Source organism: Mus caroli, unplaced genomic scaffold, assembly GCF_978045245.1.
Source record: "Mus caroli unplaced genomic scaffold, Mus_caroli_1 scaffold_15, whole genome shotgun sequence".
Taxonomy (NCBI): Eukaryota; Metazoa; Chordata; class Mammalia; order Rodentia; family Muridae; genus Mus; species Mus caroli.
Window position 1 is genome coordinate 36,156,956 of NW_028227270.1, and position 12,560 is coordinate 36,169,515.

The following is a 12,560-nucleotide window of genomic DNA, read 5'->3' on the forward strand; positions in this document are numbered from 1 at the left end:
GCCAAAGCAACACAGCATCTGGGAAAGGTCCTGTTTTCCGCCTTCTTCTTCGGCCAGGAGGAGGTCCAAACGCCAGATATCTGTACACCTTCCCTTTAAGAGGAAAGCTTGTCAGCAGGGAGTGCTCTAACCACTGAAACTCAGAGGAGAGAGCCTGTCTCCCAGCTCTGCTGACAGAGGATACTCAGAACCACCAGAAGAACAACCTCTGAACAGAGACAACTATAACAACTCCAGAGATTACCAGATGGCGAGAGGTAAAGGTAAGAATCTTACTAACAGAAACCAAGACCACTCACCATCATCAGGACCCAGCACTCCCACTTCGCCCAGTCCAGGGCACCCCAACACACCTGAAAAACTAGACCTGGATTTAAAAGCATATCTCATGATGATGGTAGAGGACATCAAGAAGGACTTTAAAGAACTACAGGAGAACATGGCTAAAGAGTTACAAGTCCTTAAAGAAAAACAGGAAAACACAACCAAACTGGTAGAAGTCCTTAAAGAGAAACAGGAAAACACATCCAATCAGATGATGGAAATGAACAAAACCATACTAGACCTAAAAAGGGAAGTAGACACAATAAAGAAAACCCAAAATGAGGCAACACTGGAGATAGAAACCCTAGGAAAGAAATCTGGAACCATAGATACCAGCATCAGCAACAGAATACAAGAGATGGAAGAGAGAATCTCAGGCGCAGAAGATTCCATAGAGAACATCGGCACAACAATCAAGGAAAATGTAAAATGCAAAAAGACCCTAACTCAAAACATCCAAGAAATACAGGACACAATGAGAAGACCAAACCTACGGATAATAGGAGTGGATGAGAATGAAGATTTTCAACTCAAAGGACCAGCAAACATCTTCAACAAAATTATAGAAGAAAACTTCCCAAATCTAAAGAAAGAGATGCCCATGAACATACAAGAAGCCTACAGAACTCCAAATAGACTGGACCAGAAAAGAAATACCTCCCGACACATAATAATCAGAACAACAAATGCTCTAAATAAAGATAGAATACTAAAAGCAGTAAGAGAAAAAGGCCAAGTAACATATAAAGGCAAGCCTATCCTGGACGAATGTTATACAGACACTAAAAGAACACAAACTGCAGCCCAGGCTACTATACCCAGCCAAACTCTCAATTAACATAGATGGAGAAACCAAAGTATTCCATGACAAAACCAAATTCACACATTATCTCTCCACGAATCCAGCCCTTCAAAGGATAATAACAGAAAAAAACCAATACAAGGACAGGAACCACGCCCTAGAAACAACAAGAAGGTAATCCCTCAACAAACCTAAAAGAAGACAGCCACAAGAACAAAATGCCAACTTTAACAACAAAAATAACAGAAAACAACAATTACTTTTCCTTAATATCTCTTAATATCAATGGACTCAACTCCCCGATAAAAAGACATAGACTAACAAACTGGCTACACAAACAAGACCCAACATTTTTCTGCTTACAGGAAACTCATCTCAGAGAAAAGGATAGACACTACCTCAGAATGAAAGGCTGGAAAACAATTTTCCAAGCAAATGGCATGAAGAAACAAGCTGGAGTAGCCATTCTAATATCTGATAAGATTGACTTCCAACCCAAAGTCATTAAAAAAGACAGGGAGGGACACTTCATACTCATCAAAGGTAAAATCCTCCAAGAGGAACTATCAATCCTGAATATCTATGCTCCAAATACAAAGGCAGCCACATTCATTAAAGAAACTTTAGTAAATCTCAAAGCACACATTGCACCTCATACAATAATAGTGGGAGACTTCAACACACCACTTTCACCAATGGACAGATCATGGAAACAGAAACTAAACAGGGACACAGAGAAACTAAGAGAAATTATGAATCAAATGGATCTGGCAGATATCTACAGAACATTCTATCCTAAAACAAAAGGATATACCTTCTTTTCAGCACCTCATGGTACCTTCTCCAAAATTGACCACATAATTGGTCACAAAACAGGCCTCAACAGATACAAAAATATTGAAATTGTCCCATGCATCCTATCAGATCACCATGGACTAAGGCTGATCTTCCATAACAAAATAAATAATACAAAGCCAACCTTCACGTGGAAACTGAACAACACTCTTCTCAATGATACCTTGGTCAAGGAAGGAATAAAGAAAGAAATTAAGGACTTTTTAGAGTTCAATGAAAATGAAGCCAAGCCACAACATACCCAAACTTATGGGACGCAATGAAAGCATTTCTAAGAGGAAAACTCATAGCTCTGAGTGCCTCCAAAAGGAAACTAGAGAGAGCACACATTAGCAGCTTGACAACACACCTAAAAGCACTAGAACAAAAGGAAGCAAATTCACCCAAGAGGAGTAGACGGCAGGAAATAATCAAACTCCGGGGCGAAATCAACCAAGTGGAAACAAGAAAAACTATTCAAAGAATCAACCAATCAAGGAGCTGGTTCTTTGAGAAAATCAACAAGATAGATAAACCCTTAGCCAGACTCACTAGAGGGCACAGGGAAAGCATCCTAATTAATAAAATCAGAAATGAAAAAGGAGACATAACAACAGATCCTGAAGACATCCAAAACACCATCAGATCCTTCTACCAAAGGCTATACTCAACAAAACTGGAGAACCTGGATGAAATGGACAAGTTCCTAGACAGATACCAGGTACCAAAGTTGAATCAAGATCAGGTTAATGATCTAAACAGCCCTATATCCCCCAAAGAAATAGAAGCAGTCATTAATAGTCTCCCAACTAAAAAAAGCCCAGGACCAGATGGGTTTAGTGCAGAGTTCTATCAGACCTTCAAAGAAGATCTAATCCCAGTTCTTCACAAACTATTCCACAAAATAGAAACAGAAGGTACTCTACCCAACTCATTCTATGAAGCCACAATTACTCTGATACCTAAACCACAAAAAGACCCAACAAAGATAGAAAACTTCAGACCAATATCCCTTATGAATATTGATGCAAAAATACTCAATAAAGTTCTTGCTAACCGAATCCAAGAACACATCAAAACAATCATCCATCCTGACCAAGTAGGTTTCATCCCAGGGATGCAGGGATGGTTCAATATACGGAAATCCATCAACGTAATCCAGTATATAAACAAACTCAAAGACAAAAACCACATGGTCATCTCGTTAGATGCGGAAAAAGCATTTGACAAGATCCAACACCCATTCATGATAAAAGTCTTGGAAAGATCAGGAATTCAAGGCCCATACCTAAACATGATAAAAGCAATCTACAGCAAACCAGTAGCCAACATCAAAGTAAATGGTGAGAAGCTTGAAGCAATCCCTCTAAAATCAGGGACTAGACAAGGCTGTCCACTTTCTCCATACCTATTCAACATTGTACTTGAAGTCCTAGCCAGAGCAATTCGACAACAAAAGGAGATCAAAGGGATACAAATTGGAAAAGATGAAGTCAAAATATCACTTTTTGCAGATGATATGATAGTATATCTAAGTGACCCTAAAAATTCCACCAAAGAACTCCTAAGCCTGATAAACAGCTTCGGTGAAGTAGCTGGATATAAAATTAACTCAAACAAATCAATGGCCTTTCTCTACACAAAGAATAAACAGGCTGAGAAAGAAATTAGGGAAACAACACCCTTCTCAATAGTCACAAATAATATAAAATATCTTGGCGTGACTCTAACTAAGGAAGTGAAAGATCTGTATAATAAAAACTTCAAGTCTCTGAAGAAAGAAATTATAGAAGATCTCAGAAGATGGAAAGATCTCCCATGCTCATGGACTGGCAGGATCAACATTGTAAAAATGGCTATCTTGCCAAAAGCAATCTACAGATTCAATGCAATCCCCATCAAAATTCCAAATCAATTCTTCAACGAATTAGAAAGTGCAATCTGCAAATTCATCTGGAATAACAAAAAACCTAGGATAGCAAAAACTCTTCTCAAGGATAAAAGAACCTCTGGTGGAATCACCATGCCTGACCTAAAGCTCTACTACAGAGCAATTGTGATAAAAACAGCATGGTACTGGTATAGTGACAGACAAATAGACCAATGGAATAGAATTGAAGACCCAGAAATGAACCCACACACCTACGGTCACTTGATCTTCGACAAGGGAGCTAAAAACATCCAGTGGAAGAAAGACAGCATTTTCAACAAATGGTGCTGGCACAACTGGTTGTTAACATGTAGAAGAATGCAAATCGATCCATTCCTATCTCCTTGTACTAAGGTCAAGTCTAAGTGGATCAAGGAACTTCACATAAAACCAGAGACACTGAAACTTATAGAGGAGAAAGTGGGGAAAAGCCTTGAAGATATGGGCACAGGGGAAAAATTCCTGAATAGAACAGTAATGGCTTGTGCTGTAAGATCGAGAATTGACAAGTGGGACCTCATGAAACTGCAAAGCTTCTGCAAGGCTAAAGACACCATCAATAAGACAAAAAAACCACCAACAGATTGGGAAAGGATCTTCACCTATCCTAAATCAGATAAGGGACTAATATCCAATATATATAAAGAACTCAAGAAGGTGGACTCCAGAAAGTCAAATAACCCCATTAAAAAATGGGGCTCAGAACTGAACAAAGAATTCTCACCTGAGGAATACCGAATGGCAGAGAAGCACCTGAAAAAATGTTCAACATCCTTAATCATCAGGGAAATGCAAATCAAAACAACCCTGAGATTCCACCTCACACCAGTCAGAATGGCTAAGATCAAAAATTCAGGTGACAGCAGATGCTGGCGAGGATGTGGAGAAAGAGGAACACTCCTCCATTGTTGGTGGGATTGCAAGCTTGTACAACCACTCTGGAAATCAGTCTGGCGGTTCCTCAGAAAATTGGACATAGTACTACCGGAGGATCCAGCAATACCTCTCCTGGGCATATATCCAGAAGATGTCCCAACCGGTAAAAAGGACACATGCTCCACTATGTTCATAGCAGCCCTATATATAATAGCCAGAAGCTGGAAAGAACCCAGATGTCCCTCAACAGAGGAATGGATACAGAAATTATGGTACATTTACACAATGGAGTACTACTCAGCTATTAAAAAGAATGAATTTATGAAATTCCTAGCCAAATGGATGGACCTGGAGGGCATCATCTTGAGTGAAGTAACACAATCACAAAAGAACTCACACAATATGTATTCACTGATAAGTGGATATTAGCCCAAAACTTAGGATACCCAAGATATGAGATACAATTTGCTAAACGCATGAAACTCAAGAAGAATGAAGACCAAAGTGTGGACACTGTGCCCCTTCTTAGAATTGGGAACAAAACACCCAGGGAAGGAGTTACAGAGACAAAGTTCGTAGCTGTGATGAAAGGATGGACCATTTAGAGACTGCTGTATCCAGGGATCCATCCCATAAGCAGCTTCTAAACGCTGACACCATTGCATACACTAGCAAGATTTTGCTGAAAGGACCTAAATATAGCTGTCTCTTGTGAGACGATGCCGGGGCCTAGCAAACACAGGAATGGATGTTCACAGTCAGCTATTGGATGTATCACAGGGCTCCCAATGGAGAAGCTAGAGAAAGTACCCAAGGAGCTAAAGGGATCTGCAACCCTATTGTTGGAACAACATGATGTACTAACCAGAACCCCGGAGCTCTTGTCTCTAGCTGCATATGTATCGAAAGATGGTCTAGTCGGCCATCACTGGAAAGAGAGGCCCATTGGACTTGCAAACTTTATATGCCCCAATATAGGGGAATGCCAGGGCCAAAAGAATGGGAATGGGTGGGTAGGGAAGTGGGGGGCGCTATGGGGGACTTTTGGGATAGCATTGGAAATGTAATTGAGGAAAATATGTAATAAAAAAAAAAAAAAAAAAAAAACTCTACTTCCTATTCTACCTGCCTTATGCTCCGGAAGTAAACTTCTTCACCAGTCCACTCCCAAGACCCTTGCTCCAGGAAGGGTCCAGTTACCAGCCTCACCCAAGACCCTTGAATCCTTGGATAAAAGACATAGCTGAAGCTGCAGGCCCTAGCTGCCCCGAGGTCTTACATGGTTGCTGTGTCCATTTTCCTCCAAAACATGGCAGAAAAGCCCCTTCTCTCTTTCCCTGTGTCTCCTTCCTCTTGGTACCCAGACCCAAATGTACCTTCCGCCCAGCAATTGGCTCCTGCCCTTCTTTATTGACAAATCAAGAACCAATTCGGGAACTAGACCTTAGTATCAGAACTTCCCCTTGCAAAAAAACACCACAATCAAAGAGCCTGTATTTTTTTTTTTTTTTTTTTTTTTTTTTTTTAGTTATCTGTCTCCAGCCTGTGTAAGTTTTTCTGTAGTTAACTAAACTTAAAAATGTATGTATGTATTAATTTTAGAACTCAGAGCAAAATGAGTACTTATACTCAGAAAATTTTAAGGACTAAAATACTAACAATCACAGGTTAGCCAATTTTGGAAAAATGCTAATGGATAACATGATTGGAACAAAAAGCCTTTTCTCTGTCAACTCCAAATCTGTGATGAACCATGATGACTACTGCCAAACTGTAGCGCCTCACATTTGCCTGAATACTTCCCATTCAATAAGTCCCACTGAGCAAAACACAGTAGTATCAATTTATTCCAATCCTTATAACACAGTACTAAAATTGCTCTCTTCACAGAAAATGAAATAGCATGAGTGACATTTCTCAAGGGTTAGAGGCTATATTCAACTAAGAACTCTCTATCTTTACCTACTGAATCACTTAACAGTAAAATAACCACTTATTTATTTGATAACAGGAAAAAATACTTCATTTAAATGCTTCTAGAGTTGCTGTCAAATTATATTAAACAACAATAACAAACAAAATCACTGCATCCATTGTATAGATGAATTTCATCAAGTTCACTGAAAGACTGCTTGATCAAAGAAATAATTTAATCCTACCAGCTCATTCTACAGTTTCTGTAATGAAAAAAATCAACCCCAATTTCATCATGGAAACTAATCAGCTGTCCTCTCTCAGATGTGTTTACAACTTTAAAATGAATAAAAAATACTAACGAACTTAATATTTTCAATGTTCTTTCTTTTTTCCTATTATAAAAATGGAGTAGAGTAGATAGTTCTTCTCTATTAGGAAACTTAAAAAAACAGCTGTCTTAGGATTCAAGCATCATGACCAAGAAGCAAGTTGGGGAGAAAAGGGTTCATTCAGCTTACACTTCCATACTGCTGTTCATCACCAAAGGAAGTCAGGACTGGAACTAAGCAGGTCAGGAAGCAGGAGCTGATGCAGAGGCCATGAAGGGTGCTGTTTACTGGCTTGCTTCCCCTGGCTTGCACAGTTTGCTTTCTTATAGAACCAAGACTACAAGCTTAGGGATGGCACTACCCACAATGGGCCCTCCCTCCTTGATCACTAATTGAGAAAATGCCTTACAGCTGGATCTCATGGAAGCATTTCCTCGAGGCTCTTTTCTCTGTGATAACTCAAGTTGACCCACAAAACCAGCCAGTACAACAGCCCTTCATACTTGACCTTTACAACCAACAAGCCATGAGAGTAATAATAAGGTAAGAAATGTTTTGGACACCCTTAACACCATCTTTTTTCTTCATTATTTAGCTTGGACCACAAGTTACCTATTCCCATCCCAGTAGAAACACAGCACTAAGAACCACATAAACGAATCCTGAGACATTTAAGCCTGGGATATACTCAGTAGGTAGTGCGCCTACCAGGCATGGATACAGCTCTGCATTTGATCCTGGGTACTAAGTAAAACCAGATGTGTAGTGCCTAGAATCCCAGGAGTTCAAGTTCATCCTCTGGAATATAATAAACTCAAAACCAACATGACTCATAGAGGACAGTCTCAAGAAAACAAAATAAACAAAGCTACCAAGAAACCAATAACAATGTCACCTCTAATATCCTCTAATCAAAGTTTTAAAAGATCTTAGGGCAAGAGTAGCAGCTGGAACATAAATCAATGAGCATTTCAAACCGGAACTGAGTTTAGCAGAGTTGAAAAATCACTAGTTTATATTCTAATCTCAATTCTACTGTTTTCTAGTAAAGAATATGGGAAGAAAAATGAGGATGTCGCTTATGTTCTTGCCTCTCCTGCTTCTCTTGGTTTTCTAGCCCTCTTGCTCCCTCTATCCCCCTCCCTTCTCCTCATGGCCATGGCCAGCCTCTCCTTCTCTACCTTCTCTCTCTCTCTGCCTTTCTACAATAAAGCTCTAAAACAAACAAACAAACAAACAAACAAACAAACAAAGGATGTCACAACCTGTACAGCACACTATAAAATGACCCAGGAGATGCCCTTACTCATAAAATATAACAACTATGAGTTAGGCCTTTAAAATTTTTACAGAATTAATTTTTCTCACATTCACTATACTGATACATGTATGAAAATACCAGTATTTTTAAAAATGTGACTGATTCATGTAAGCATGTTAAGGTGGCTAACGTACATTAAGATTCACACCTTGACACAGGGAACTAAGCATCTGGAGAGAACCACATTTCACAGTCTTGCTTTTGTCTGTTATGGTTAACAAAATTAGTGCAATGACTCACTTTTCAGCCCAAGATTCAGGGAGCAACTACTATGGCTTCCCCTCAGTTTCAGCTCATTCCACCCAGAAGCAGAGGACTACCAGGTTAGGCACTCCAAGAGTCACCAGAGGGGAGGAGTCTAAGATTCTAGTCATGGCAAGAGAGTCATTTTCTGATGAGATGGCCTGTGTTGGGCCACACTGTGAGAAGAAATAAACTACTTGATTTTTGTTTTTGTTTTTTTCTATTATAGTCTGCCAAATAGTTTGGGTCCTATTTAGTCTGCAGTTAGGAACTACTTTAACCTCAAAGATAACTCTAACGTAAATACCATTTTGCTACTTGTTAAAAGATCTTTTCCCTTTCTGTAGGCTTTCATTTTTTCCTACTGATGGTATCCTTAGCCGTGCAAAAGCTTTGCTGTTTCATGAAGTCCCATTTATTAACCTTTGATCATAGTGCCTAAGCTAAGGAACTCAGGAATTTGTCTCCTGTGCCAATGAGTTCAAGCAGTTCCCTACTTTCTTTACCCCATCTGCACATGAGTTTAGTGCAGGGTAATATATATGGGCCTATTTGCATACAGCCACTTAGACCAGCACCATTTGTTGGAAGATGCTTTTTCCCCCATTGCATGGTTTTGGCTTTTTTGTCAATATCAAGTGTTCATAGGTATGTGGGTTTATTTCTGGGTCTTTGATTCTATTCCATTGATCAACCTGTCTGTTTTTATTCTAATACCATGCAGTTTTTATTACCATTGCTCTGCACTATAGCTTGAAATCAGGGAGGGTCATACCTCCAGAAATTCTTTTATTGTACAGGATTGTCCGACAGAGGACTAATATCCAAAACATAAAGAACTCAAAAATTAGACATGAAAAAATCAAGTAAACCAATTAAAAATGGGGTATAGAGCTAAACAGAGAATTCCCAACAAAGAAATCTCAAATAGCTAAGAAGCACTGAAAGAAATGTTCAACATCCTTAGTCATCAGGGAAATGCAAATCAAAAGGATTCTGTGATTCCTTCTTACACCCATTAGAATGACTAAGATCAAAAACTGAGCCGGACAGTGGTGGCGCATGCCTTTAATCCCAGCACTTGGGAGGCAGAGGCAGGCAGATTTCTGAGTTCGAGGCCAGCCTGGTCTACAAAGTGAGTTCCAAGACAGCCAGAGCTATACAGAGAAACCCTGTCTCACCAAAAAACAAAACCAAACAAACAAACAAACAAAAAACTGAAGTGACAGCCATCAGCCACATAGTGGTGATGATGTGGAGCAAAGGAAACACTCCTCCATTGCTGGTGAGAGTGCAAACTTGTACAAACACTTTGGATATCAGTTTGGCAGATTTTCAGAAAATTAGGAATAGTTCTACCTTAAGACCCAGCTATACCACTTCCCGGCATATACCCAAAGGATGCACCACTGTACCACAGGGACACTTGCTCAACTGTGTTCACAGCAGCTTTATTTATAATAGTCAGAAACTGGAAACAACCTCAAGTGAAAGGCCAACCAATGACTGGCTCAATTTGAGACCCATTCCATGGGAGAGAGCCAACCTCTGACACTATTACTGACACTCTGTTGGGCTTTCAGATAGGAACCTAGCGTAACTGTCTCCTGAGAGGCCTCATCTAATAACAGATGGAAACAGTTGCAGAGACCCAGAGCCAAACATCAAGAAGAGCTTGGGGAGTTTTATGGAAGAGTGATGGAGCTGAGCAGGCCAGAGTTGTAAAGAACTCCATTGGAGGGTCTACGGAGCCAACTAATTTGGGCCCATGGGGCTCGCAGAGACTGAACCACCAAAGAGAGCTGGGTCTAGCTCCCCAACCCTCCACCTTTGTACCACATGTGCAGCTTGGTCTTCATATGGGTCCCCTAACAGTTGGAACAGGGGCTGTCTCTGACTCGGTTGCTTGCCATTGGGTCCCCTTTCCCAACCAGAATGACTTGTTGGGGCCTCAGTGGTAGAGATGCTTAGTCCTTCTGTGACTAGATGTCACAAGGTAGGGTGGTACCCAAAGGAGGAGGAGCTTCCCCTTCTCTGAGAAGGGAAGGGAGTATTGGTCAGAAGAATTTGCAAACGGCAGGAAGGAGAAGAGGTGGTGATATTGGGATATAATGTGAAAAAAAAATTATGGGGGAAAAAGAAGGGAAAAGACTAGTTCAATTCTCTCAAGCCAGCTAACAAGCGTATTCTCTGCCATCACTTACCACAACAGACCGTGGCATAGCTGGTTTAAACACTGAACAGAATTCCAATAATCTTTTTTCATAGTACTTGCAAAGTGTCATTTCTTCATGAGGCTCCAGAAACACTGGATCATTTGGAAGAACCTTTAAGACAGAGCAGACATTTCAATGTAAGGTCAGTGAATTCATTGTAAGACTGTCTTATCTGTCCTGCTTAAATTGGACTTATACCATCAACAAAAAATAGACCTGAATTTTTCTCTCTTTGTTAAGTTTACTAAACATCAAGCAAAATATCTAGGAGAAGAATATGCAAAAATCAATAAACTGAATCTAGGCTTTCATTTTACAAGTTCTCAAACTGTCAGCTGGACATTTTTATACAATCATGACAGAGTACGTGCCAATTCACTCCCAGGTTTGATACCATTACTTGTAAATTTTTTAAAAAGATACATATTTTCATGGGTTGGAACTCTCCCAAAGTAGCTTTCTCAATAAATCCCTATGTCACCAAAATTAAAATAACTCAGTTCATTGGCTACCTGTTTTGTTAGTACAAATTTTATTTGCCTGAAATTTGTAGAAGCTACTATAAAGTTATCCAGGGCCCTACACAGAAATGAATGGGAGAGTTGTAGGAAGACCTGGATAGAGGGCCATAGAACACGCCATACTTGTGTCAACGATTTTCTTTCCTTGTACAACCTTCTGTGTGAAGGTTGTTTCTGGAAAGCAGATCCAACAAGCCATCATTCCCCCATCTCAAGTCTTTGAAAAGTTCCCTTCAGTTTTGGCAAGAATTTCAACCGCCTTACACTTCCGCTTACAAAGTTGCTTGTGCACGTTCTTCAACCACTGCTGCAGAAGTACAGCTTCATCCATGAGTGACCACCAGCACTCCACGCACTTGCCTGCCAGTCTGACTTTCCACTAGACACCAGCCTATGTGTGTGCCCTCCCTCCTGCCAACTACAGAGAATGGTTTGTCCTGACATCCTGAAACACAAGTGACCAGTTCGAGTCCCGCACTAAGTCCGCACTCTTCCTAGGCTCTTGCCAGTCCCCAGGATGTCACTCAGACCTCTGCCACCGCCAGCCCGGGACTTGGCTGTCGCGTCAGTCCCTGTCTGCACTGACACAGCCAGGTGAGCGCTCTACAGGCTTCCAGCCTGCAGGCAAAGCGGGACTTCAGGAGGGGGTCCCAGGTTTAGGGTGGGCACAGGCGCTGGCTCGCGGGGACCTCACCTTCCCGTTAGCCACAGCTTTGCACTTGAATTTGCGGTTGGCGTCCGCCCGCAGGCGCGCCAGCTGCTCCTCGCTAGCGAAGGTCCAGTGCCGCTTCTGGCTGCTGCTGTGATACATGCTGTAGCCCTCACGGGCCGCAGGGCCGCGACAGAAGCAGCGACACTCCGAGAGACAGCGACCACGAGCGACGGCCAACGCGCGAACCCCCACCCCCGCCCAGACCGCGGACGCGTGCGTGACGTCTCGGTCACGTGCCAGCGTCTGCTCAGGAGTTTCCGGAGCCGGTGGGAGGTGTTCCGTGACGAGGGAGGGCGGAGCCTCGCGGCTCCCAGGCTTTGGGGAGGCGTCTGAAGGGCGTGACCCAGGAGGGTCAGAAAGTGGGCGTGGCCGCAGGGATCCAGGTTCCAGAGGACGCCTGGGCACAAAGAACTTCAGGCCTAAGGGACACGTGGGTAGAGGGACTTGGTTGGAAAATAAAAGTACTGGATGCGAATTTGAGCTACAGCTAACGCGACCCTTTCTCCAAGGGTTTTTATTTCCTGCTAGTAGTCCT

At 41.6% G+C, this 12,560-nt stretch overlaps 1 protein-coding gene across 1 annotated transcript in view; it reads right to left on the reverse strand.

Moving 5' to 3' along the window:
* Ccnh (cyclin H) overlaps positions 1-12,259 on the reverse strand; it is a 29,396-nt gene extending 17,137 nt beyond the window's left edge. The window contains exons 1-2 of the mRNA XM_021180109.2: positions 12,008-12,259; positions 10,781-10,903 (exon numbers count right to left, since the gene is read on the reverse strand). Of these exons, the coding sequence (XP_021035768.1) occupies positions 10,781-10,903; positions 12,008-12,124 (240 nt within the window). The 5' untranslated portion in view covers positions 12,125-12,259. The remainder of the gene's footprint in view (positions 1-10,780; positions 10,904-12,007) is intronic.
* Positions 12,260-12,560: the final 301 nt, after the last annotated feature.